The sequence below is a fragment of the Branchiostoma lanceolatum genome, chromosome 14 (assembly GCF_035083965.1).
Source record: "Branchiostoma lanceolatum isolate klBraLanc5 chromosome 14, klBraLanc5.hap2, whole genome shotgun sequence".
Taxonomy (NCBI): Eukaryota; Metazoa; Chordata; class Leptocardii; order Amphioxiformes; family Branchiostomatidae; genus Branchiostoma; species Branchiostoma lanceolatum.
The window spans coordinates 8,740,357-8,767,566 of record NC_089735.1 but is presented as its reverse complement, the minus strand read 5'-3'; the positions used below and the strand labels follow the sequence as shown (position 1 = coordinate 8,767,566).

The following is a 27,210-nucleotide window of genomic DNA, read 5'->3' as shown; positions in this document are numbered from 1 at the left end:
TCAGTGCCCCTCAGCGTGTCGCACCGTACCCCCTCCAAGAGACTGTCAGACGAGCAGACATTATAGTCAGACGTTTTGGGGCCAAGAACGTTCATCACATCACATCGACTTAAAAGTGGGTGGCGCCGATGCAAACCAATCGGTATGTGGTTACATCGTCGGAGTATTTCAGCATTCCAAAACATCACAGGATGTCAAGGGCGTAGCAACATCATGTCGAGATCTGACATCGCAACACAGCAGCGAATCTTGCTCCCAAACTTCAAATATATCTTTCAATCCGTATAGTGAACTCTTTTCTCTCTATGAAAAAACCGGCAAGATCAGTTAACATTTACGCATGTACTTTTCTATAGAATACAGCATCTTAACGACTTCCTTATGCAGCTTAAAGATAGTTTTTGTACTTCGGAAGCAATCAAGATGCACTTGACCCTCCCCGCCCCCTCCTTAAGTTTCAAAGAGGTTACAGTGAACACAAGGCAACGCTGTGTTCCACCTGGCACGACTATGTTTGCCAGCGGCCACTTTTCTATTTGCTCTCATCTTGTTTGAATAGGAAACTCCCCAGTATGTGAACTGTAGCTAAACTTTAACTACAACTTTGTTTTCTGGGGAAATACAGACTGAGTGCCGGGTTCTGTCGCGTGACAACGCCCACTGTTAATTGGTTCTCCCTCACATCACCCCCTGTGGGTAGTCACCGGTTTCCTCTCCTCTCCATACAACAATGGCTTCCTGTCTGGAAAAGTTTGGGAAGAAGAGACTGCTCTTGCTCGTTGGGTTCCTCGTAGTCGTCGCGGCTATCATCGGTCTCATCGTCGGCGTAACTGCTAACCAGTCCGCGAGCGAATCACAAGGAGACTCCGATGAATCGGGAGGAGACAAGGCTACCACGGCCGCGGTTCCAACGACTACTCAGACCATGTGGCCGGCGGATAGCCCGTGGCTTACCCTCCGCCTACCCGACTACATCGTCCCGGTACACTACAACCTAACCCTCCAACCGGATCTAGTAGCGGATACTTTCACCGGGAAGGTAGCGATAGACCTCAAAATCAGCCAACCGACCAAGTATATTCTTCTGCACATCAACGAACTTGTCCTCCAACCACCGACCGTGTATCAGAAACTGACTGGCGCATCTTACACTGTACTCCGCACGTTCGAGTATCTACCCAACCAGTTTTACATCATCGAAATGTCAGAAGAGATTCCAGCGAACAACCAAAACGACGATGGGGACATGTACGTGGTGACTGTGGACTTTAGCGGCAGTCTTGTTGGTCACATCGTGGGATTCTACAAGAGCACTTACACCAACTCACAGGGAGAGACTAGGTACGTGCACTTTTGTTTATTATATACATCTGTTTCTAATTAAGCTAGGCACATTTCTAATGGATTGCTAAAACCATGAGGGGTGGTTGAAATCAGGGTGTCTATTTCTATAACGTCAGTTTTTATCTTGTAGAGAACAATCGACAAGTACCTTGTATAACTGCATTGTTAGAAGAGTAAATATGGCCCCGATTACGTTTAAAGCTACAACCTTACAAACGTATATCAATAAAGTATTAAGCACAAGCAACACTGCTCGTGCAATATTGCATCATACGTCGATTACTTATCAGGCGTTTGACATTTGTATGTACCTTTACATTTTTTTCTTATCAGGTTCCACCCCTTTTCCTATTGAGACCAATGTTTACAAACACACACGTGAGCCGACAATGCCACAGATCTTTATCACAATTAGTCTCCCAAGTTCTTTTCCTTCCGGCCATATACCGACCGAAAGAGCAAAACAGCCCTTTTCACAAAGCCGGACGTTTGCAGCGTAGTTTGTAATGTTTGGCTCACGTAGTTACAATTTTTGAGGAGTTCTCTGTCTTCAATGTTGACGTCAAACAGTTGATTTATTGGGTGGAGAAAGGGCACTTTCATTTACAAACATCAAATAGCGATTCTTTACATAAAACCCAAACATTTTGAACATACAGCGTTACGTAATCCAGCGTTTTAAAAGCTGCGGTACAAATCAGATAATTAGAAGTTATTCTTTGCCTCATGTCATTTATATTTATTACATTTTATATTTTATATGGCAGCTGATGTGTTAGGATCCGTTTATAGTACCACTTGAAATATGTAAACATGTTAAAAGCAATATATTGAACAGGACTGCCATTTGTGTGCTAGGTAAACAATGATCCTGTTTGGAACACAAAGAACTTTGTGTTACCGAACAATAAAGGACCAATATTTGCAACTGTTCAGTTTTAACAGGTATCTGTGCAAGTCACGGTTCAATGCACTTGCATAATAGCGTGAAATACTGTTCTAATTTGTTATTTACCAAGTGTTATAAATAGTTACTAATCTCTAAACAGTTTTTAGGATCAGGCGCATTCACATTGTTATACACTTGTTTTTTGAACAGCTAAGATGACACAATAATCCTGTCAACGCCTTTTTGAAACGTCGCAAATAAGTTATTTTACAGTTTGTTTGTAAGTTACCTACACTAGGACAGAGTTGTGCGAAGAGCTAGCAACTTCTCACATAGAAACAGCTACCCTACATGTGTCACCAGGTACGAAATGGACCAAACTAAAACGCGCAACCTTGTCTCCAAAATATACAAAACGAATCTATCCTCTGTCGCACCATTTGAAAAAGGTAAGAAAGGAAAAGATTGATGTTTTGGCTACTTGAGCAGAAGTGGAGGAAAATAACGTTGAACGTCTTTGTTAATTATGGTACCTACCGTTGACACGTACCCTTTGGAACAAGACCAGACTTTCGTCTATGAAAACATGACCTCCCATGTAGTCAGTAGGTTATTAAGTGCTCTGTCTATACCACCTACAAGCAAAAGGCTTTTCTGCCTAATCAATGTCAATATGTCAAAAAAAGGTCCGTAACCCTTGAGCACAAATCAAAAGTGATTTGTCAAAATCTCAAAAGAGTTTTTAGTTTGAAAGGTACATTTCTTTGTGTTTTACTCCGGAAGCAGCTTCTTATTTTCGAAAAGGCTACACGTGAATGCAGAATTAACCAAATGGTGTAAAATTTCTTCATATATCAAATGGACCGTCATCATCCAACCCGCTGGTGACGGCCCTGCAGTCCATAGGCATTTCGGCAGGGGCCGTTGTCTTGTGTGGTGTTTACGTTGCCAGCAATAAACAAAGAGCCAAACTGTAACGATAAGAAATGAGCAACGAGAAGAAAACTTACCCATGAGGGCTCTACAATGGATCCCACTGTGGTTGAGTCATGTGGTACAAGTACTACGCCAGGTTGAGCTTCTTCTAACTTGATGTGGCTGTCGCTTACGCATACGGTCACTACAGTGGTTTCCAAAGAGGGAGGGGGGTTGCTCGACTGTCTCCTTGTTTTGCTTGTCAAGTTTTGACCTCAAAGGCATAGAAACTGCGCTGCTATCTTAGTCCTAACGTTGACATTGGGTTATGCTAAACATGGTTTGCAGTGGACTTACTTCAGATGGCAACGCATAAACTATCTTATAACGGAAAACATTTGACAAGATTCTGGAACACCGAAAATTGCGCCCATCTCCTGTGAGCGCCACCTAGCTTGCATCTTCAGACTGAACCAAACCGGTATCCGGATTCCGGGTTCTAACAATTTTCAGAAAGAAAGACCGGTCTTGGCAACTTTCCTAGCGCACTCCATTTAAATATCACCGGAGGTAAAACTCAGTTCAGTTCAGTTCATCCTAGCTCTGTAAGGTGACACAAATGTCTCCACATGTTTCTGTCGAGCATGACAGATCGGAGTTCCTCAACTTCACTTTATTGAAGCATTTTCTTACCGTATTTTCCCCAGGTCTTTGGCTACCAGTAAGTTCCAACCCACTGACGCCAGGAGAGCCTTCCCGTGTTTCGACGAACCGGCCCTGAAGGCGGAGTTCTCCACTATCCTTATCCACCCACCGGAATACATCGCTATTTCAAACATGCCCATAGACGTGAGTCAAACATTCATTATTACCACCGTGAAGGAGGTATTGTTTTCAGCGGCCGTGTACATGTTCATTTGTGTCTGGACAATGGTTTAACGTAGGTGCTATGCTTGAACTGTGATGATAGTTGGAAAAGGGGTAACGTTAGTTTATAGATATTATTGTAGTAACTTTTAGCTTGACAATGTATAGATGCATTTTTATAATATTCTTTTGTTGTGGTATGTTCTTAACCCAGTGGGTATGTATGCACAATAAGGTCTTCAATGTCATTATCTGATCTCAATCCCAATAGGTGGCTTACACCAGAGACGACGGGCTTGTAGAGACCCATTTCAATAGATCGGTCCCTATGAGCTCCTACCTCGCGTGTTTCATTGTTTGCGACTTCAAGTACACGGAAAGCGTCACCCGTGGCGGAACTCCGGTATGTACGAAGCATGAACTTAAAAACATTGTACATATGTTTATTGGTTTATTTGAGTGATGTCCATTAGTTACAGTGTACATATGCTGTTGTTGATTGTTTATGGTATGTTTGAAAGAACTCCAGCACTTGATACTTGACTACTCTTCTTGGAGTCATAATTATGACAAACATATTACAATACTAAACATAACAAGAGTCCGTAGGACACAATTCTCCGTGAAGTATCTATAGTATGTACAAGTATTGACCCACACAAATTGCATCTCTTCTCAGTCCAAGTAGTGTTTTAGAGCAAGTAAAGAAAAAGTGTTTGTTTATATTTTTATTTCAATACAGGAGTGGTCAACCTGCTGAAAAGTATGTTTTTACAGTATGGCACAGATGGGATGTAGAAATTCCGGGAAAAGTCACAAAGTTAGATCTAGATGGCCCCTTTTCAATTATCAACGAACCATTCAGCCTTACAACTAAGAAGTATCAGAAATCACAAATATGCAGTAAATCCTCTTTCCACAATTTATTGCAGGCCGGCCTGATCTATAGCTATCAAGCTATTTGCAATAAAAAAAGGCTCATTTATATTATCGTAACATTTCACGAAGGTCAAAGGTCACCGGATCTAACCACCCGGAAGTGACACTGGCGCGCGCACATTTCTGAGAGATATTTCTCAACAATCTTTCATCCCCTGCGTAAACTTTTTACATTGTCACAGCCTCCGTATTATAAACTACAAGTGTGGTAAGTTTGAAGGTCCAGAGATTTGCCATTTTCACACTGTGCGTAAAAATGCATCGTCCGTGGTCCCGTGCGCACATACTGTATGCGAGTTGCGAGGGACACGGCATACTTAATACACAGACTGAAGCTCACTCGGCACATGTTCGCAGCTAAAACTCACAATTCCCGTTGCCGCATTGGTATGTAACTTGGTATATCGTTTGCTAGGTTGCGTGTGGTGATGCACGTTGTCTATTTTTCAATGTAACAGTGACTATACGATCACAGCAAGTAAGGAAGATTTATACCCCGTATCTGCCTGAAGTATTCCAGTCATGCATAACGGATTATAACATGGTCCCTATGGCAGGGCAGTGGGACATAGCATTAATTATAGGGGTGCAATTACGATATTGGATTGACGTTTAAAGTAGTTATGGTGTAACAAAGCTATTGTGCATCACCACGCCGAACCAGGCAAACGATATGCCAAGTTACACACCAATGCGTAGGATCGTGAGTTATAGCTGCGAACGCGCAAACAAATGCAATCCCAATACTCCCAGAAGGAGGTCATCCTCCTTCCCGGAGTAATAACACACGTACCTACACTTACAATAACACTAGTCTAAGTACTTGCAACAACATTGATAAACTACTAGTGATGGAGCTGACAGGGCAGAGTATAAATCTAATCAATGTCTTAAACGTAAACAATTTTTCTTAATATCATAACCTAATCCGATTTGTAACGACTATAGCAATGGCGGCAGGTGGCCAGCGAACAGTAGTAGGTTGTTCACAATTTACTATAGTCCTTCGAAGAAGTCCGTTTGCAATCTCAAGCCAAATGGTATCGTCGGATGCGCCTGTGGTATCTTCGCCTTTTATTTCGCTTTGAGGCTACCAACGTCAATTTGCTGAATGCACATGTTTTAAATCTACACTATTTTGATGACGTAGCTTCTATCTCACGGGCTCTAGCACTAGGAATGCTTTTGGTGTTTACTGATAGTTAGTCTGTGGTCACTTATCCTGAAAGCGTGCCTCTGGAATCTTCAATTAACTTCAAACGCGTGAACTATATTTCAAAAGATGACTTAGATGTGAGGGAACTGAAACTATTTCACTTCCATTCACCGCAGATTCGAGTCTACGCGACCCCAGACCAGGTAAACAACACGCGGTACGCACTGGACATCATGAGGAATATCACCGACTATTTTGAGGAGATTTACCAAATCCCTTATCCACTGCCTAAACTTGGTGAGTTATACCCGTAGATATTTACAAGGTATAAGTAATCATGAATATCAATACATAAAAAGGAGACAATAAGATAGCTACTCAGAATATCATTACAAATGTAGTATTCATTTCATTGACGTTTTGATTAAATTTTCATTTATTGTATAGAAATCCCGTATGGTCATCGCTATGGGCTTCTACTTCGATTTACTCAGTTTAAAAGAATTTTGAAACGGTTGTCGTGACACAATAGTGCTGTATCATGTTTTACGTCTATATCACATATCTGCTAAGAAAACAGATTGGGACTTAAGTATCACGTAATGTTCACAACGCTGCCTATCGGAATGTTTTAAAACTGCAGCACATTTATGCTTCTGAATGCCTTGCTTTCAGACCAGATCGCCATCCCAGACTTCGTGTCTGGCGCTATGGAACACTGGGGAATAATCACGTACCGAGAGACGAACCTCTTGTACGAGGAGGGCGTGTCTTCTGCAGGGAACAAGCAGAGAGTAGCTAGTGTCGTATCTCACGAGTTGGCACATATGGTGCGTTATGTATATTCTGTATACATGTTTATTACATATACAAGACGAAAATCGTCGTTTTTGCCGATGGTATTGTTTGTAAATGATTTCATGAAACTTAGTAAAAAGTATGCTTTTTGCCCAAGAGAGAAGAGAGGAAAACCCCTAGGATATGGGATTGTTATAAACAATATGAAATGGTATGCACATGTTTGCAGGTAACATATGTCCTGGTTATACAGCCCATGTTTCATTATTTTTTCAGCAGGCTAGACCAGGCGTCTTCTTTTACTGACTCGCATTAGCCAGTTCACGAATCCATCTGTGCATTCACAGGTTAAAGGTGAAGGTCACTGAAACACGTCTGTTATGCAAACTGACCGATGGAGGTATAACAGGCACATGTATAAAGCATGGTCGAGACTCGAGACAAGAATATTGACAAGTCAGGGGCCTTCACCTTTGACCTGTGAATGCGCAGTTGGATCTCTGAACGGGCTTATGGTTAGTGCTGATGACTTTGCCTCTCCTCTTTTGCACATTTCAGTGGTTTGGTAACATTGTCACCATGGAGTGGTGGGACGACCTGTGGCTGAACGAAGGGTTCGCCAGTTTTGTGGAATACCTGGGAGTGAACGAGGCAGAACCCGACTGGCAAATGGTAAGGCGTCAGCTAGATTATGAATCATCGTATCACAACAAGCTAGTTCCATGCAGGGTGTCACTGAATGTGTGCGAGTTATCGGAACAAACTTTATGTATTTTTTTAATCAAGCCCCTGAAGCTAGAAGGCCTAAGTAAGGGCGCCGCCTAGCGACTGATGTGATTCGTACAGTACTTACCATATGTTGAGTAGACCATATGAAGACAGTGTGCGTTTCAAAAGACTTTCGTTGACTTTTATTTGCGATCAGACTCAGTAATGTCAATACATACATTTTCTTTTGGAATCATGGCACAGAGGCTTTCGCACTAAACACCCAAACGCTGTGCGATCCTGCACCTTGTAAAAATATATAGCGATTTCCATCTCTGTCCGCCATTCGGTATGCGTCTGCGCGTGTGCATATACGTACATGTGTATGTCTGTGCGTATGTGTTGTTTGTTTGTTCGTTTGTTTATTTGTGTGTGTACTGTGTGTGTTTATATATATATATATATATGTGTGTGTGTGTGTGTGTGTGTGTGTGTGTGTGTGTGTGTGTGTGTGTGTGTGTGCGTGTGTGTGTATATGTATGTATGTATGTATGCATGTATGTATGTATGTATGCATATGTGTGTAAATGTATTGTATATTTGTGTGACCCAGTGAGTGTTCGTACATGCGTGCCTGTGTGATACAGAGAGACACACAGAGAGAAATAGAGAGGAAGGGAGAGAGAGTTTGTGTGTTCAAGTACTACAGTTCTTTAAGTGTGTCTGAATATACCACATTTGCTCACACATCGTGTCACACGTCTCATGTACTACAAACCATCATCACGACAGTTTTGATAGTCTGTCAGCGTTTTATTTCTGAAGGTTACACTGATTAGATCATATCCTTTCTTGCCCGTCAGAATAGGGCTCCAATTTGAGAGAAGGTAATCCAATTAGTCTTCGCACCAATCATGGGCCGCATAAAGGATGCTGCAAGATCAATTAGTCTCTCTACTTGGTTTCGGACTTTGCTTCTTACGTGCTTGATTAGAAACCTTTTCTGACAAGTACCGTCACTAAAAAGTGTGAAAATGACTGCTTGCCTGTATGGAACATACTTAGACGATTGCAACTGTTATACTGAGTATGGCGTAAGGGTAGGGTGTGTGTGGTTTATAGTAGTGTTCCTGCAACATCTAGTTTTGGAAAATAAGAGACTTTGTTTTCATTACTTTTACAAGTACGTGTAGGCCACAATTTTACGAAAACATACATGTATATATCAAAGGAAATCATAAATTATTTGATGTCAACACATAAGCATCATACATGTACACGGATGCACATGCCAGCATTACATGGTATCAAAATGCATCTATTTGCATGATTACAAGACAATTATTGACGTATTGTGATTAACTAAAACACACAACTCAGTATTCATGTCCAATATAGAAGAAACTCATGGGTTGCGTTGATATGCTTCAGTTGTTGCTATAGCTGTTAGAGACTTTCACTGGATGATTCAACACATCGACTATCTAGTCAAGACAGTCTGTATGGAAAGCTGTAACATAACGTGTATAGTTAGTCAGATTCATACCTTTGGGTCGTACACCATATTTCTTTCGTTGAAAATAGACAGTGCAATTTAACACTGTTGTGGTCCGACATGGGTGAACAGAAGAGGGTGATTTTGGACAGTAGGAAGTAAAGTAGGACCCTGCTTAATTGATAAGATAAGCTGTTAGAAGATTGTTTGTTTTCTTACATGCTTCACGCATTCTTAGGCAAACTGTCTTCAAGTTACGTAGCTCTCTTCTCTTGAACATGATAAGTAAAATCTCTCTTGTTTGGACATTCGGTACTACAAAACAAATTCAACACAAGAACACAAACCAAAAGAAAAGAAAACGGTAGCCCAATCGCCTAGCTCTAGACTGGGGTGTTTGAAATCATTTGATATAAGACTTGCTAATTGGGTCATTCACTATGCTTGATACTTGGTAAAAGACAGGTATACGTAATACTGTATATAAATAAAGAGTGACAGCGTTTTGTTTTAAGCTAAACGTCTTGACGCCTATGGCCTGGCCTTTCGCGACATTTTCTGACATTAAAGACCATTACCGATTTTCCAGAATGTATCGTTTTTACATGTGCCATTTTGTACTTCCTTGGGTGCGGCCCACTCTACCCCCGTAATGGCCGTTAAGTGTTTGTAAATGACGTGTATGACAGGGGAGCATCCGCGATGGTCGACTTCTGATCCGATAATCCGCCCTTCAACTATCTATTCTAACGTTCCATCCAACGAAAATAGAATTGATTCTACATTAACAGAGACTTCAGTACGATAACACGTTCTCTTCATTACTTTAGTGTATATAACGTTACTATCGATTCTCTTGATGGTTAGGTAACAATTGATTGTTTCATGTGGCTACTTTTTATAGCGACATTCTAATGGTTGAAAAAAGCGTCATATTTTGTATTTCTAGAGTGATGAAGCTGGCCGTTTCGCTTTAGAAATGTTAAAGTTCCGCGGCGCTTTTCAGTTCGTCAGCGCGAGACTTGTGTGACACGGCGTGCCATGTGGTCCCATTATTCACAGTACTTCGGGTGTTTCGGGGCGACCCGGGTGCGTATGGGCGCTGCAGATAGACGCCAACATCATTTTTCATGTTTGATAGAGACGTGCCCGAAGACAGCTCATTGCGCTCTTATGCCTCATTTAATTGGAAAAACGCGCTCAATTACTCGTTATCTACCTCCGCATAGTCGCTCGGTGCAACCGCGGGGTACGCGTCCCAAGAAACCGCTCAATACGATCGACGGGATGTGCCTGGATCAAGAAAAAATTCCCCCCACCGACGCTTTGTTTTGCAAAAGGTTCCTCGGGTACATGACAAATGATAGCTGTTACAACTTTCCGCGGAGTCGTAAAAAAAACAAAGTTGGCACTATCACCTGTGTCCAAGGACATTGCAATTCTTAAGACTATCTAAACACCTTGAAGTGCTATGTCGTGACAGTTTCAAAGACTTGTAAAAGACCGGAATGAACGGTAGGACGGTCGGCATTGTTTCTGTACATGTTACGCCAACGGCAAGACCTATGAATTATGTGGGGAGGAAGCCGAATTAACGTTAAAAGGAGGTGCGAGGCCTTTTGAATGTAAGTGGGACTCTCTGCCGTCTAAACCAATGCTTCGGCACATCCAGCACGCTCTTTCGGCAGTCAGGAAAGTTTCTTGCGAGGAAGAAGGATTATTTCCACTGGTAACGCTACCTCCCACCTTGACATACTTTCGTCCCAAGCTGCCTCAGTTTATTTTCAGTAAATCATTAATAGTGTAAGTTAGCGCGAGAAAAGTACATCAACAGATACACTTAAAACCGCTACTCGCGCATCTCTCACAAACTCAATGCCGTGCAATTCTTCTTCTCTCCACTAATTAATGTTCGCGATGCCGGTACTGTTAGCCGCGCTTACTCTGTCGTAATTCCTCAAGTCAACCCATCCGCCCGTCTACATCAAGGGAAATTAAAGTTGAGCCCGTGTTAGAGACTGCAAAATTAATTAAGACGCCGACGGTGGACCAGGTCTCTTGGGGTTCCATCTAAACGCCGAAAACGGCGGAGCAACGTAAATTAGTAGCGCTAACAAGGAAGCCATAGACAGGGAAATATCGACGGGAACGTCATGTAACGACGCTCGTCTTCGCATCATATCTGGGCTATCATTTTTCAGATTCCTATAATTGAGTCCGAAGGGAGGCTACGGAATCGACTCAATGAAGAGTCTTCAGTCATACAGGAAGATGATTAATCTTCAAACTTAAAGAAGAGGGCTATTGTAGACAAGTACATGTAGAGATGCTTTAGAAAGTATGGTTTAATATGGTTCTAAGGAAAATCAAAGTACCGTATGATTTTTCATGGTGTGCACATTGAATGCATATTTGCAAATAATCTTAATAATTGATAGCTACTGATGTCTGTCACAACCGGCATATGACGTTTTTCATCTTTACAGTGTGTTTATCATTCTTTTCATTTCTCGTTAAGTAGATTCTCTGAGTGAGTGAGTGAGTGAGTGAGTGAGTGAGTGAGTGACTAGCTTAGTGAATGAGTGTGTGAGTGTGTTTGTCGATGTGTGTGTGTTTGTGAGTATGTATGTATGATTGTATGTGTGTATGTGTGTGTGTGTGCCTGTGTATGAATGAATGAATGAATGAATGAATGAATGAATGAGTGAATGTGTCCATGTATGTATGTATGTGTGTGTGTGTGTGTGTGTGTGTGTGTGTGTGTGTGTGTGTGTGTGTGTGTGCGTGTGTGTGTGAGTGTGTGTGAGTGTGCATGGGAATGGGTATGTGTGTATGTGCGTGTCTGTATGCGTATGTATGTATGTATGTATGTAAGTGTGTGTGTGTCTGTCTGTGTGTTTGTGTGTGTGTGTGTGTATGTATGTATGATTGTGTGTGTGTGTGTGTGTGTGTGTGTGTGTGTGTGTGTGTGTGTGTGTGTGTGTGTGTGTGTGTGTGTGTGTGTGTGTGTGTGTGTGTGTGTGTGTGTGCATCCTACGCAACCGGTTCTTGCGTAGATAGTGTGAAACTTGAGGTGGTGGCTCCCCCGGGTGCGCCCCTGGGCTGGTTTCAGTAAAGTGTAAGTGTCTTTATTAATATGTTTGTTAACTAGTTTGTAGAAGAAGGGGAGGCGGGCGTTCCTCCTCCTTTCAGAGAGAAGGGGCCACTGCAGGTCGCTGAGCACTTGTGTCACGCAGCTAGTCCACCGGAAGTTTATAAAGAAGATATCGCCGTAACTTTTTATTGATTGAAATTTGGGACCGATATGGGTCCAAGAATCAATACGAGGTAGATACTGGTAACGGGATAGAGCAGTATATAAGAAATTAGGTCATTTGGCACGTGTACTATCTAAATCCTTCCCAAGCATAGACAGTTATCAGTAAACAAGTAAATCATTGATAAGCTTTAAGCTATAAGAAAAAGTGTAAGAAGATCTTCGGACGCAACGACAATATCGTGCACGCTGGGGAAAATCATTTACAAAAGAATTGGAACGTTTCTTTACCACCTCCATGAAAACGGAGGTATTGTTTTTCGGTCTGTTTGTTTGTCTTGGTGTGTGTTCAAGTTTGTGGTCCGGGTTAAAAGGTTGTTGGACTGAGTTGTAACCCGGAGACTGAAAAGATGCGAAGGTTGAGGTGGCCTAGCCTCTACCAGGCTCCACGGGTCGCAGGAAAAGTAGGGAAAATTCGCCCAATAGACAGATAACATACCAATGCAGCTAGGGCGCAAACTGTACTCCCTGGCCAGCTAACTCCTCTAGTATGTTATCTGTCTCTTTGGCCAATTTCTACTATTTTTCCTGCGACCTGTGGAGCCTGGTAAAGGCTAGAGGTGGCCTGCGTCCAAAATGTCTTCGGTAGGATGACAGGAAGTAAACGTTGCGTTGTCACGTAGACAAAAGTCAGGAACCCGAGGATGGCATGTGCCTGAGAGTGGAGCATGTAATGTGTGGAAAACAGACGTGACTGTGTTATATTTTTCTCACGTAATTTACAAAGAACTAGAAAATATAACGGAGGTTTGAGATCTTCGGTTTCTTGTTTGTCACATGCGGTCGTCTACAATAACTGCAGCTTCAACTAAATATTCTCTATGGAGTCGTCTATACCTGGAGTGTATGCTCAAATACCCAAGCGTTTGTGCAAAGTATAAACAATTCAAACATATAGCATAAAAATGTATTGTAGCAGAAATCTCGTATATCTTTAACGATTCACTCCTCAATAAATGTTGCCTTCAACCTTTTTAAAACAAACAAATCCGGCATTTGACAAGCAGACATTTTATGTCCCAGTTGCTGGATTTATTCCCAGCAAAGGCCTCTTTAGTAGAAATGTCTTTGAGCGGCAATTATGGTGGATCTGCGACTGTGTTTATCCCTACTTTATCTCTCTTTCCTCCAGCTGGACCAATTTATCGTGCAGGATCTCCAGCCTGTGTACGGACTGGACGCCCTGACTACCTCCCATCCCATCATCCTCCCTGTTAACCGTCCCGAAGAGATCACCGAGATTTTCGACTCGATCTCCTACAGCAAGGTCTGTGTTATTACCCATGATCCTTCATGATTTATTACCCATGGTCCTGTGTTACCCATAATCCTTGGTGTTACCTGTAAGCCGTTGTTCTTTCAAACAGACCTGATGTAAGTATTTATTTGTACGACTAAGAGATTCATCAACTAACAATACAGACAAAAAGTATATAGTTCAAGTTAGCTGTGTGTACATTAAGAAATATAAGAATGCACTGTGCTGTTTTAAACATTACGCTCATGATCTCGTAGTGATCTTTCGTTATAGAATGCTACAGTTCTCAAATCCTTGTTTACGATATCTATATTTTTATATGTTTACTTCTTTATCATGTAGCATGAATTTCTGTACAAGTAGTTTCTGCTTTGGCTGACCCTTTGTAAAATAGAGCGGACTGAGTCAAGCAAAGTTCAGCCCCTGTTCAGTCAATCATCTATATATTTACCAAACGTTGCCACCCAGAAAACATAACAGTTTACTTTTAGCTAGCACTGTTTAGCCGACCAGCATATGCTGAGCGACTCGTATGTTTGTACGGCCCATCTTTATCTTTGTTGTCTATAGAACCAGCAAAAGAAACTCACCATAAATCTAGTTGCTCGGTTTGAGGAACTCGCTATTTTAAAAAGGAAGATGAAGCTTATTGACTTTTCACAGGGCCAGTATCCTCTATGTACATACACAAAAAGGTTGATCAATGTGTGATGTAGATATCAGCCGAAGTCAGATACGCGAAGAGAACTCTGACATTTTGTACCCATCGACCAACCCCACCGTGACATTTTGGGTCAGGAAGTACGGTCTCGGATTCTCCATTCTTTCGGATGCTCCAAACGCGAGTGACCTCCAAAGGCGTATTGTATGGCCTTTTCAATGCTTGTAGACAAGATTCATGGTGCTTTTAGCAAGGTTCCGGAAACTAAAATGGGAAACACGACCAACGTATGATAACTGATGGCTGAGACGGCTTGCTGAATGGTTCGTCTGGGGGTAGAGTTCGGCAGATGTGGCGGCTGATGTACCATCAAAGACCACGAGTTAGTCTGAATCAAACGGCAACCCTGAAGTGATAAATGTTCGGGCGTTTGAAGATGTTCACTATTCTAGTAACCTACACAGTTCCACACACATATATCGTCTTCTGTGTTAGGATTTTGCTCATCACCGATACAAAGCACTAGAGAAGCATAAACATGTAAAACATTTACTTTGAAGATCAATAAAACACATCAGGCCAAACTAAATGACGTCCTAATGATCATTTGAATTCTCAATTCAATCATAAATGATTGTTAATGAATTATGATAGATAATACATAATAGAACAGTAAAACTGTTATCCAAAATTTCCTTTCCTTGGGTCTAATTTATCAGTAGAACTTTATTACCTAATGACCCTCCTGACAATGACATATATACACGTAGCTATAAACAGCAAACAGGTCAAATAATGTAGCTACATAACTCACGAATATCAACGTTGTGTTTAGCAATTGTATATCATGTATAGCATAGTACGTATGAAATTTATGTATAAAACGTATAGTATAGTATGTATAAAATGTATGTATAATACGTATAGTGTAATATGTATAAAATGTATGTATAAAACGTACAATATAGTATGTATAAAGTGTATGTATAACATGTATAGTCTAGTATTTTTCTCCCTGTGTTTATCATAGTACTTCATTCTCATATCTACATGAGAAGCTGTGGCTTATGACTTATTAAGCGCACAGCTTAATTGACTGTATCAATCTTTCTTCTCTCCACAGGGTGCGTCTGTGATCCGTATGCTGCGGAGTTTCCTGGGGGAGGCAGACTTTCAGACCGGCATCACTGTACGTCCTGTGAATTCTTTTAATTCAACTCTGTTGATTAATGGGATAGGCTACAACGACATTGAATAATAATCTTATTAGATACTCTACGGGGACAGCTGTGTTCGCCGAGTATTAAAGGGGATAAATAGTCGGTGCTTTATTATATCATGTACAACATTCGTCTATAAGCATTATCGGTTCGCCACGTGTAGGCGATGTTTAAGATATGAAATATTGATATTTGCACTTCACAAAGTTGTATTCAGAAAGTTCACACACATGTATCATTACTTGAAGCTATCCATCATATTTTCCCTGTGTTGTGTTGTTTAGATTATACATTTACTCCTGGATTTAACTGGTTTCTGATTCTACTAATATGCTTTGACGTTTACAAATGAATCAGTTTAGAAGGGTTTTCCAGAAAGAGCTATGTATGTGTTATATGTTATATGGCATTAACATTCGTAGCTAACTGTAAAAAGAATTATGATAACACTTGGAAATCTACCACCAAAATTACCATTTTGGACTTTTGTATTGTAGTTTTTATTGCACAGAGATCGTAAAGACGCCTGAAAACTTGATTGACGGGTATCCTTATCTTCTAGAGAGATCTAGATTGCCCTATCAACATGAATGTATCGTTGTGACGTTTTTCGGTGGAGTAGAATTCCCAACGCTCAGCAATTCCATCCCCATTGCCATGGACCTCATTCCACCCACCTAGCCAAATGCCAAGGACGGGGTCACGTAGGAATGCAAACGGCCACCTTAGCGAGAACGGAAAATTGCGAGGTCGGAAAAGTTGACTTTTCCTTGATTGAACCTATCAAAGAAGTTAATAGCTAATCCACGCGTTTGTCGGTTTCTATCCCTTCCACACAGCAATATCTGACGGAGTACTCCTACAGCACTGCCCGGACGGATGACCTGTGGAGCGCACTTGGGGCGGTAAGGTTCTAAAAATCATCAAAAAGCCATAATTGTAGACATTTTCTTACAATCCTCCCGTGCTTCTGTCCATTTTAGTGGCGTGAACAATTTCCCATGACACCCCTCTGATGAAGCATCATGGGAAATCGACCAATGGCGTGGTTTGGTAAAGGTCAAGATCAAAATGGCGGAATCCCCGAAAGAGTCACAAAAACTACTCGACTGGTAAATTTCCTCATGTCCAAGGCGACTGTCAGCGAGTACCGACAGTGAATGAGTTTGTATCGACTTGTAGAAGAGTCAGTCGATAAATACTTCAGATGAGCTGGAGCATGTTAAACGAAGCGAGAGGAAACCCACCACAATTTTATTGTTACAGTATCCATATTTAAAGCGAAACTAGCTGATAATTCATTTGTCACAGAGACAGAGTCTTCGACGACGAGTTAGTCAAATGACAATCACCAGTTAGGCAGACTGAAAATGTACAGCGTTTCTTCATCGCACAGCTATTTAGCTAGGATCATTTATTTCGTATTTCACCCACAAAGAAGACCTCCACCGATCCTGTCTGTGATTTGAGACAAATAAATGCCGTTAACAGCTACATGGGAACCCATGTATGGTGTTTGACCTAGAAATTACTAGCTCTGTATCATTTCCGAGATACATATAGCAAATGGCAAGACATCATGCAATAAAACGTTCGCGACACTGAAGTTCAAGGATAAATACTTAAATTCCACAAAAAATTCATACAATATATATATTGACTGCAAGAGTAATACAATCGACACCATTAAGGCATACTACAAAACAAATGTCTAATTCTAGCAGTTCCTTTTGAGAGAACATAGTGTAGACAGTCGACAGTAGGTCCGAAACTTAGATATCTCTGTTTGACAGTTTGTACTGTTGTGCGAAGAAGCTATCAGAACTTTGGTAGTAGATAGATAGCATGATATTGCCTGGGTGTGCTACTTTGGCCGATTATACAGCAATTAGCACCACAGCCTTGTGCTATGTAGTTCCCTTTAATTATGTGAGACACGAAAACATCACCATATAAATGTTTTCCTGACTAACTGATCATGCTTTCAACAGTGCGATAGCAACGTCATAAATAGCACTGATTCGACTATGTAGGTAGCATTAACATGCTTGAATAAGGATAGCAAGGGTTGTCAAAAACGTTGGACACAGCATTGGTCATGATAAAAGAGTCAAGATATCATTATGAAGGGGGCGCCAAAAAACACTATACCTCCGTGTCGGGGAATCGAACCCCGGTCTCCCGCGTGACAGGCGGGGATACTCACCACTATACTAACACGGATTCACATGTTGGTTTTGTCAAAAATATCGAGTGCATATGTAAGGGCATCCACAAATACCCCCCCTCGATGGTATGTCAGCTCTATGTAGTGCAATAATATTCTTTGTCACAGCGACTTTAATCAAAATTATTAAGGATTATATCAATTACTCGATACTTCTATATCACTTACTAGTAGTCTTTGCAATGGCATTATCAGCATTTTAGTAAAATGATTATTTATTTGTACACATGTCAGGGTGGGTGCTTTGTGTACAATGGCTTCCAGTTATATGTCTCTAAAAGTAGTCTTCTTCAAATTTATGTAATCAAATCTATGTGATCAATCATTTATAGGCCAGTGGTCAGCCGGTCAAGCAGATCATGGACACTTGGACCAAACAGATGGGCTTCCCGGTGGTCCACTTCCGCAACACGAGCTCAGGACTGCTGGTGACCCAAGAGAGATGTCTGGTAGACCGCACAGCCGACACCACCAATAGCCAATACGACTCACCTTACAAGTACGGTTAGCCTGTTGGAGCCATTTAGTTTCAGGGATTGCTGAATCTTTTTTGAAATTCTGTTTTAGAGAGGTACTTCTTCTGACCAAAGCACACTTCTATCAGCTCCATTGTTCAATCCTTCAAAAGCTTGCTGACCAACACCTCTAAGTCAGAGAATTGGGGACTTCTTAATCCTTTGGATTAACGCATAAGGCCAAATTATGTTGATTTGATTATATGGATGACATCCGCACGCGCATCAATTTTTGTCCGCCCCCCTCCCAACAACTTGGCTTTAATTTACTGTAAATCGTATAAAGCAGCTGCAAAATGAGAAAATGCATGTTGTAAATTGCAGAAAAATATTTTAGAAAACGGATACTAATGTCGTAGGATGCCAAAGCCAAAAGAACAAAATCGGTTATTCGGTATGTCATACTCTATGTGTTGAGTTTTTTCATACTTCCTGGCCATGTAGATTTCGCCAAACTTATTTCTCATTAGCACGCACGCATCAGTTTGGGGGACCCCAGAGGATGTCATCCATATAATCCAATCAACATGGCCTAACTGCATGTACTATTAGACTTGGTACTGTCAGTCACTATGGTGTTGATGGCTGTGATGCCTGGTTTCGGTACTTCTCCTTTGCAAATTAGTCTCCTGACTTAAAGGTGAACGGTTACAAACTCTACGAAGAGGAGCAGTATACATGTAAAACTCTGGATAGTGAGAGGTTGTGTTACATATATACATAAAATCCTTTGGTTCAAGAAACCAAAGGATTTTGGTATGTATTGAAAAACGGTGATAGTCATCACGGTGTCGTTTGCATCATATCACTGTTTTGAAACGATTCTCATGAACTTTGCCCTTAGATTGTGTATGAAATACATATATATGTTACAGTTACACGTGGTCCATCCCGCTATCCTTCTACCAGCTGGAAACGAAAGACAGCCCATATGAGCAGGTTATGGATGCAAAAGAAGGTGATTATCTACTACCAATGTTACCAGTTCCCTCCTTCCTACATTACCTCACATGTATTTTGAAGGTTACGTCAAATACTGGTGAAATAGACAATACGTTTGATAACAGGATAATTGACTTATTCACATACAACCTTGTATTGACTTAGTCTTCTATTGAACCATATTGTCTTCATCTCATTAACTTTTTATTTCAGAGTTTTGGTATGAAACCGGGTTCTCTAGTTCTATCCTTTAGTCACTGAGGAAAGATAGCGGATTCTGTCTGAAACATCTGCCTGTTTGAAAATTCTATCCAGTTGCTTGATTAATTGTTTTTTGGCGACAATACGTTTGATACTTAAGTAAATGACTAAGTGATCTACCAATTGTCACGTCTAGTACAGCTTAACAAATGTTTGCACTTCATTACACAGCCTGCTTAAAATGGTACCTGCCATTGGCCGTTGCTACATTTGATACCATATGTAGTACGGTGTGCTTCCATATTGATAGAGAATTATTAGCTCTTATTGGAATAATTTTCACAGTGAGGCTATATTGATTTGATTATATGGATGACATCCGCGCGCGCATCAATTTTCGTCGGTTTTCAAGAAAGAAATAGGTTATACCGTAAATCGTAAAAAGCAACTGCAAAGTGAGAAAATACATGCTGTAAATTGCAAAAAGAAAATAATTTGGAAAACGATACCAATGTTGTAGAATGTTAAAGTCAGTTTAAGTCAAGGAAGAAGTTTTCAAAGAACGAAAATTAAGAATCTATTTTTCGGTATACATGTACCATACTCTGTATGTTTGGTTTTGTTCATCCTTCCAGATACAGGTATGTATATTTCATTATGAAGGCAACATTTTTTTTCGCAAAAAGCTTCCTTTTATTCGCGCGCTCGCATCAGTTCTGGGGTCCCCAGATGATGTCATCCATATAATCAAATCAACATATCCTGATAAAGAATCCTGAGCTCCTATCGGTACTTCTCAGCAACAGCCAATGGCATTCAGCCTTTTAAGCAGGTCGAGAAATGATGTGTAAATTGACGTCTAACTGAACACTCGACATATCCCGTTCTTTGTATTTATGCCACCGAAGTTGTCATAACGAATTGGGAACCGGACTCGGCGAAGAAATGGATAATCGGAAACGTAAACCGGTATGGCTACTACAGAGTTTCGTTCGACGACGAGGGCTGGGCCGCGGTGACGCAACAACTCCAGGATGATCACCTGGTTAGTAATCATCTAATGTTGTGATAAGAAAATGGAAAACCATATAGAAGAGTGGCTACGTAGTGTGAATACACCATGCAAAAACTACGAAGGCCCACAACAATGAATGTCGTCGCCTACGCAAGTAAACTACGAAGGCCTACAACAACGACACTTTGCCTACGCACAATATTTTGTTGCCTATGCGCAGGAAGATTTTGTGGAAAGCCACATATAAGAGTGGCTAGTACGAACTGTGAACACACAATGCAACAACTACCGAGGCCCACAACAACGGCTGTTACTAGTATCGCCTACGCAATATACTTTATTGCTTGCGCGCAGGAAAGTTTCGTGAGCTACAAAATGATATGGACCTTCGTAATCAACACTCTACAGCCAATTATGAAGATCGAATAGTAACACCTTGTATGAGAAAGTATCCACACTACGAGATTTAAGCATTACATTGTACTAAATAAAATATAGATAGGCGATGTACATGTTATGTCGAGTGCTGATATGCCATCCAAAGGAGATGTTATTTCTAATACCGCAAATGTATGGATATTGTAATAGTTACTAAGAAATGTAGTATCTTACAAGTATTTGGCAAAATATATCAATATTTTTGAAAAAAGGTTCGGTGGTATAATGCATTCCTTTTTCTGTAAGTCCTCGTGTTATTCATTACTGTATTTTTGTATAATTCCGTCGTTTTATGCAAGGATCTCATTACAACATCAACAAGGAATAAACACATCAATTTTTGTATGTTTCATGATCATGACTTATAATACAACTTGTATCTATTTCTTCAACAGATGTTTTCTGCTGCTGATCGGTCCGGTCTTCTCGACGATGGCTTCGCTTTAGCACGGTAGGTCAAAGGTCATACGTTGAGACTACGCAATGTTTTAGCTAAGAGCCTCTTGATTAAACCTCCTTGGCTATTCAGATGACTAGATGCACAACGCGAAGAATGGTACCGGTCTACTTGTAAATAATCCCTTTATGATGGTGTAATTGGAAACTAGACTGATAATTTGTATCTTAATCAGATCCAATAGTGATAAGATATACCACTGTTATTGGTGGAGCCCATAATACGTAAAAGAACTATGTACAACCAAGATGATTCTACATATAGGTAAACTTACAGCTAACATCACTTCGGTCATTATATCCATGAATAACATCAGGTTGATAAGTCACTGGATGATACGTTCTCTGTACACAAGCAAATGTATTATTCAAGACCGGCGTTTCGGTGACCGTCTGTAACTTTCCACATGACAATTCTGACTGGATTTTTTACGCACTACAAGTGGGTGTCACTGTTAACAAATGCGGTCCCAAACGTTACGTATTTACACATATACATTGTACAGCAGACAAGTGCCAGTGGTGACACGAGAAGAAGAAGAAGATGCAGTCCCAAGCGTATGGGATAGGAAGTCCATGTAGTGTTTCCCATGCGGTCCCAAGTGTAAATTGTTCGGTCATTACAGTATGATACAAAAAGGCTATGGCTCTTTTGTTTTGTAGCGGTGGTTATCTCAGCTACTCGGCGGCTCTGGATCTGACAAAGTACCTGGACCAGGAGGAGGGGTTCCTTCCCTGGGACACCGCAGTCTCGTCTCTGTCCAGCGTCACAAACCTGCTGGAAAATACCGACCAATTTGATGCATGGAAGGTAAAAGAAATGAATTCTACTGATCACTTGGCGTAAGGCGAAAACCCCCTGTTACAGTACCTGAAAACGTTTGTGAATGTTAGTCATCCAGGAAATTGAAGAGCAAATTCTCAATTCAATCTAATTTATTTTCATTGTGTAATCCAGTGGTATAGATTGAATTGGAATGTTATTCTCTGTACCTGAAAGAAGCGAACATATTTATCGAGAAAAGTAGAAGTGACCCGATGTGCTTGGCTGAAATTACAAACCGTAACAAAGCCTACTTCTAGCTATGCACAAAAATACCATGGTTCACTCCAGTTGAGAATAAATGCTTCACCCTTCTAAGATTGAAACATTAGTATTACATATAAGCTAAAAATGCAGATAATGTTTTAAGTATTTGTTTGAAACAAAATAACTTATCATCCCAAATCAACTCTTTTGTACTGTTTTGCATTCTGAGAACTTAAAATTTCATCGTGTATGCGGTTAAAGACTATCGATATATAGCTATGATATGGTCTATTCTCTCTATCTTACCAGAGTTACTGCAGTAGCAAAGTCCGGTCATTAGCAGATACTTTGGGATTTGCGGAAGGAGGGACACATCTTGAACAGTGAGTAATTCTGCTACTAGTGCAGAACCAGCAAAAAGACACACACACACACAAACGCGCGCGCGCGCGCGCACACACACACACACACACACACACACACACACACACACACACACACAAACACACACGAGTACATGTGTTATGAGAGAATTTGCTATAACTTTATCATTTCTGACCTAGAAATTCACATTAAAGCCCCGTAGAAATCCTGATCATCTTTCTGTTGCCACAGACTTCAACGTTCCAACGTCTTGGGATTCGCCTTGAGGGCTGGAGACATGAATGCCTTGAACAACGCCTCCGCCTTCTTCGAGCGTTGGTTACAAGGTCAAAGGTCAGTGGGGTGTGACGTTTCGATATCTTATTTATCTAAGGTCTCATCTATATCTTTATCTATATTTCTGTAACAAACTGAAACCGCAATTTCGAGCACAAGAATTTGGACTGACCCAAATTTTCGCACATTTTGTAACTGCAAAATGACTTCTACCAGCACAGATGAACTTTCAAGACAGTATTTATCTAGCTATATTCATTAGCCAGATTTGCATGGGACCGTAGCTATCATTGGAACTTATATATTCTCCAGCAAAGAAAGACGGTCATATGGCTGTTAAATGGCTGTTAAACGATGGCTTTTTTGCGAGATCCTAGACTCTCAATCCACAATCTTTTTGCAGTTTTATTGGCAGTTCTATTTTTACGACAGAGGTTTCATACAAACAATTGTGAGCCTAATCAGTAGCCCAATGTACCGATCTGGTGTTGCTGCCTTTCTCTTAGCGTTCCACCGGCTTTCCGTTCGCTGGTGTACCGGTACGGCATGCAGCAGAATGGAGACGAAGCGGCCTGGACCTATATGTGGGACAAGTATAGTACGGAGACGCTAGCACAGGACAAGATACGACTTCTCTATGGCCTGGCGTTCGTCCCCGACGGCGCTCTCCTGAGCAGGTTAGACCCTCGAGCCTCTGAATTTCAAAATTCGCAACGATATTTTCTATGGCAGCCACCTTGTTGCTTAAATGTCTCCAAAGCGAATTGAATCCAAGTAATACGACTAGTCATCAAATAATGTATGACGAGCCAAAGATGCTGTTGACGGTTTTCAACTGACCACGTCGCTGTGTCCACCTCCATGTTGGTGTCTCTATTTGCATCTTCAAGGAATCAAAGCTCAAGCATTTTCAAACATGTCAAGATCTTTTGACCCTATCGAACCACTATCAAAGTGTACAGCTCAAATATCAGAATACTAGGATAATGCCCATAATGCACAAAATAAAAATGCGGTGTATGCTTAAGCTGCGATCCATTCAACAAATACAAATAGGGACACCAAGATGGCGCATGGCGGTCAGCAGCTGCCTTAAGCTTCTTCATTTAAATAAGTTAAAACGCTCTATGCTCTAACATATGATTCAACCTACCTACCTACCTACCTAGTCCCTTGACCTCCAGGTCGCTGGGGAGACAAGATAGACATTAAGATGAACCGCTGTCTCCAGACTCGTCTGTTTCTTGAAGCAGTCAGCCTTCCGGCCACTGCTGACTGATATAACCATCATACAGTAGAATCTCCGTACAGGTTGTTGTACTTATGAAGTCATTCCATTCCAGGTTGCTTGAGTACAGCATGGACGAGAACCGCATCAGAAGTCAGGATTTCTTCTCGGCCGTTACGTACGTCTCCTACACGTCCCTCGGCCTGCCCATTGTATGGGACTGGGTACGGGAGAAGTGGCCAGAACTGGTGAACAGGTAACCTGATCAAATAACACTTCTAGTAGCCCTCTTACTGGTCAAGCCCCTTGAAGTTTAATGGTAAATACCTCTAAGTCAAGAGAATTGGGTACATCAAAATGCTGCCAACTCATGCATTCATGTATGTACATGTATATGTGCCAACAATGGACCATGTTAGACTTGTACTTGGAACTGCCAGTTACCTTGGGTTTTGAATAATATTATGATTGATAACGACGGTGACAGGGAATCCCGGGATCATATTGGACCGATTTTATAGTGACAACGAATCATGAGCTCTCGATGGTACTTCTTGTAACTTGATTAGTGAACGCCTATACACTATGTGGATAGGGATTCTCTTAAGCCCCAGACAGTGAGCGTTTGCGCTAAACAGAATAGTGAACAAGGGACAAGTACAATACATTAGAAATCATATTTGATACGATTGTCTTTTGCGTCCATTTGATCATTGCAAAGTAAGTATATGATACAAAAAAGGATTCGAATATCAAGGCAATCTTTGTCCACATATCATCTTTCCTTCCTACTACCAAGTTGACTTATGAATTCAACAACCCAATATAGCAACTTTCCCTGTTACATGTTGCAGGTTTGGCTTGGATTCTCGTTCCCTTGGCCGCCTCGTTCCCAACATCGTTTCTGGTTTCAGCACTGATGCGGAGCTACAAGAGGTAAGGCGATATACGTAAGAAAACCAGCTACAAAATGTAGTTACTGTCACAATCAATGATGTTCTCAAGAATTCCTTGGCAGCTGATTGTTTTAGTTCCGCAATATGATTGTGTATTTTAGTGTCAGCATAAAAGCGATATGTAATGAAATAGATTGTAAGTTTCCAACACAATGGGAAATGGGACTCTTACCTAGATTTCCCACTGAACATCCATTACTAAATAGAGACGGGGGACGCCATAAACTTTGCTGGTACATGGTCGAGTCATGTGTTCTGTCTGCATAAAATGACGTCACAGAAGGAGAGCTTGCACATTGTAATATGTATAGCTTACGTCGGTCAATATTGACCGTGGTAAAATCCTAATTCACCTAAGCCCAACAGGACGGCTATGACTAAACAGTCCTATACGTGAATGACAGTCTCTGCCACATAAGGCACATCTTCTGACACAGGTTCTTTTCCTTTGCACAGACTGGTGCTATTTAATCCGACATTTTGGTAAATCCCATATCCCACATTGTCTTGAAAAATTGATAAGGTAATTCGTCACATAGTGGCTTCTACCAATATTGATAAACTTTCAAGCTATGATAGAATCTTCAACTACACATTGGGTCCGTTTTTATTACTTACAAACTTTCTGATAATGTCCGGTAGGTGCTGGACTTCTTTGCCCTGTATCCAGATGCCGGGGCAGGTGCGAGGGGCCGGGAACAGGCATTGGAGAGGATCCGCAGCAACATCGCCTGGCAGAATGCCAACTTGGACCACATCAAGAACTGGCTACAGAACAACAGTTCACGCTAAAGCAGGCGCCAAATATTATGCTTCGGTCACAATTGGAAAAGGGGCTTTTGTGTACTTTCGGGCGTGACCCCGTGGGGCACCCTGCGGCGACTGGGCTATTTTGGGGCACGGCTGGGCCCCGGGGTGACTTTTAACTCGGACTTAAAATCAACCCGGGACCCGGTAACAAATAGACACCGTGAGCTCATCGTGCAAACACCGAGAGGTACCGACCCGGTACTCGGCAGTCCACCGGAATAGATTTGTGGATTCGGGGCCCGACCGGGACTACACCCCCGGTGGGCACCGGTGCAAATGTGACCGAAGCATAAATGGTAGCTCGCCGAAATCTGAAAGTGCCTTTTAAAAATGAGCCAGGAACAAACTGTATCAGTAATGTCATCAATGAGAATCCTTAAAGTTATGCGTAATTGGATATGTGGAAATACAAAAGAATGTTCCATTTGTATTCTATGCAATTTGATTTGTCACGTGGATTTCCTATACGGTAAATATACACTTAAAACATAGACCGGTGAAAAAAAATTAAGTCAGTAGTTTAGTAATATACGATTCTTTTCTGATGAAGTCGATGTTTTATGTTTAATTGAAGCTACAGGGAGAATGAAATTTGGACAACAATGGCAGATTGTTAAGTGCCTTACAACCGTACATCTTTTTTCAACTTGAGCCGTATTCTATGATTTATGACTTGTGCCGTATTCGTAGCATCGTATGATCAAACAGTACATTAAGTATCGATATCAGAGACGGCTACTGCCCAAAATGTCATGTACATCTCAATCAAACATTGGATGAATAAATGTTCCTGCGAAGACATGTGTGGCACTGACCTGGTTATAACTGATGTCACATGATGCTCTATATATCTCTGTTTGTAATGTTTTCATCTAGTTTAATTGCATCTTCTCAGGTCCATGTCAAACTGTAAGAATTGGGCTGGTGTCATGTAACGTTAACTGGTACTAACAGAGAGAAGTCCTGGTCCTGGAGATATGTACGTACGGAGCAAAATATGCATGTCAAAGGCCACAATCATTTCTCTTGGATTCAGTTTCAAAGAATTAAGACGGATACACGGTTATTGCAATCAGTGGCACCTTGATCAGTTAGGCGATTGTGATATTTACACCAGTCGTTAAAAGGCTTAGTTAGGGATTAAACTAAACTGTATTTCCAAACAA

At 41.2% G+C, this 27,210-nt stretch overlaps 1 protein-coding gene, 1 long non-coding RNA gene and 1 other non-coding gene across 4 annotated transcripts in view; 1 reads left to right on the top strand and 2 right to left on the bottom strand.

Annotated features, from left to right (window-relative positions):
• Positions 1-3,592, bottom strand: part of LOC136448165 (uncharacterized) — an 82,364-nt gene extending 78,772 nt beyond the window's left edge. For both annotated transcript variants that reach the window (XR_010757839.1, XR_010757840.1), the window contains exon 1: positions 3,244-3,592. This is a non-coding gene — a long non-coding RNA (uncharacterized lncRNA). The remainder of the gene's footprint in view (positions 1-3,243) is intronic.
• Positions 524-26,843, top strand: LOC136448164 (glutamyl aminopeptidase-like). The gene is made up of 20 exons (XM_066447343.1): positions 524-1,341; positions 3,856-3,997; positions 4,287-4,418; positions 6,287-6,407; positions 6,786-6,940; positions 7,467-7,580; positions 13,560-13,694; positions 15,470-15,535; positions 16,406-16,471; positions 18,126-18,292; positions 19,184-19,266; positions 20,360-20,496; positions 21,300-21,355; positions 22,024-22,171; positions 22,700-22,773; positions 23,006-23,107; positions 23,557-23,727; positions 24,394-24,534; positions 25,133-25,214; positions 25,877-26,843. The coding sequence occupies exons 1-20, from the start codon at positions 731-733 to the stop codon at positions 26,024-26,026; spliced, it is 2,853 nt and encodes a 950-aa protein (XP_066303440.1). The 5' UTR covers positions 524-730; the 3' UTR covers positions 26,027-26,843.
• Positions 17,718-17,789, bottom strand: Trnad-guc (transfer RNA aspartic acid (anticodon GUC)). Its single transcript has one exon. It is a non-coding gene; the product is annotated as a tRNA-Asp (tRNA).
• Positions 26,844-27,210: the final 367 nt, after the last annotated feature.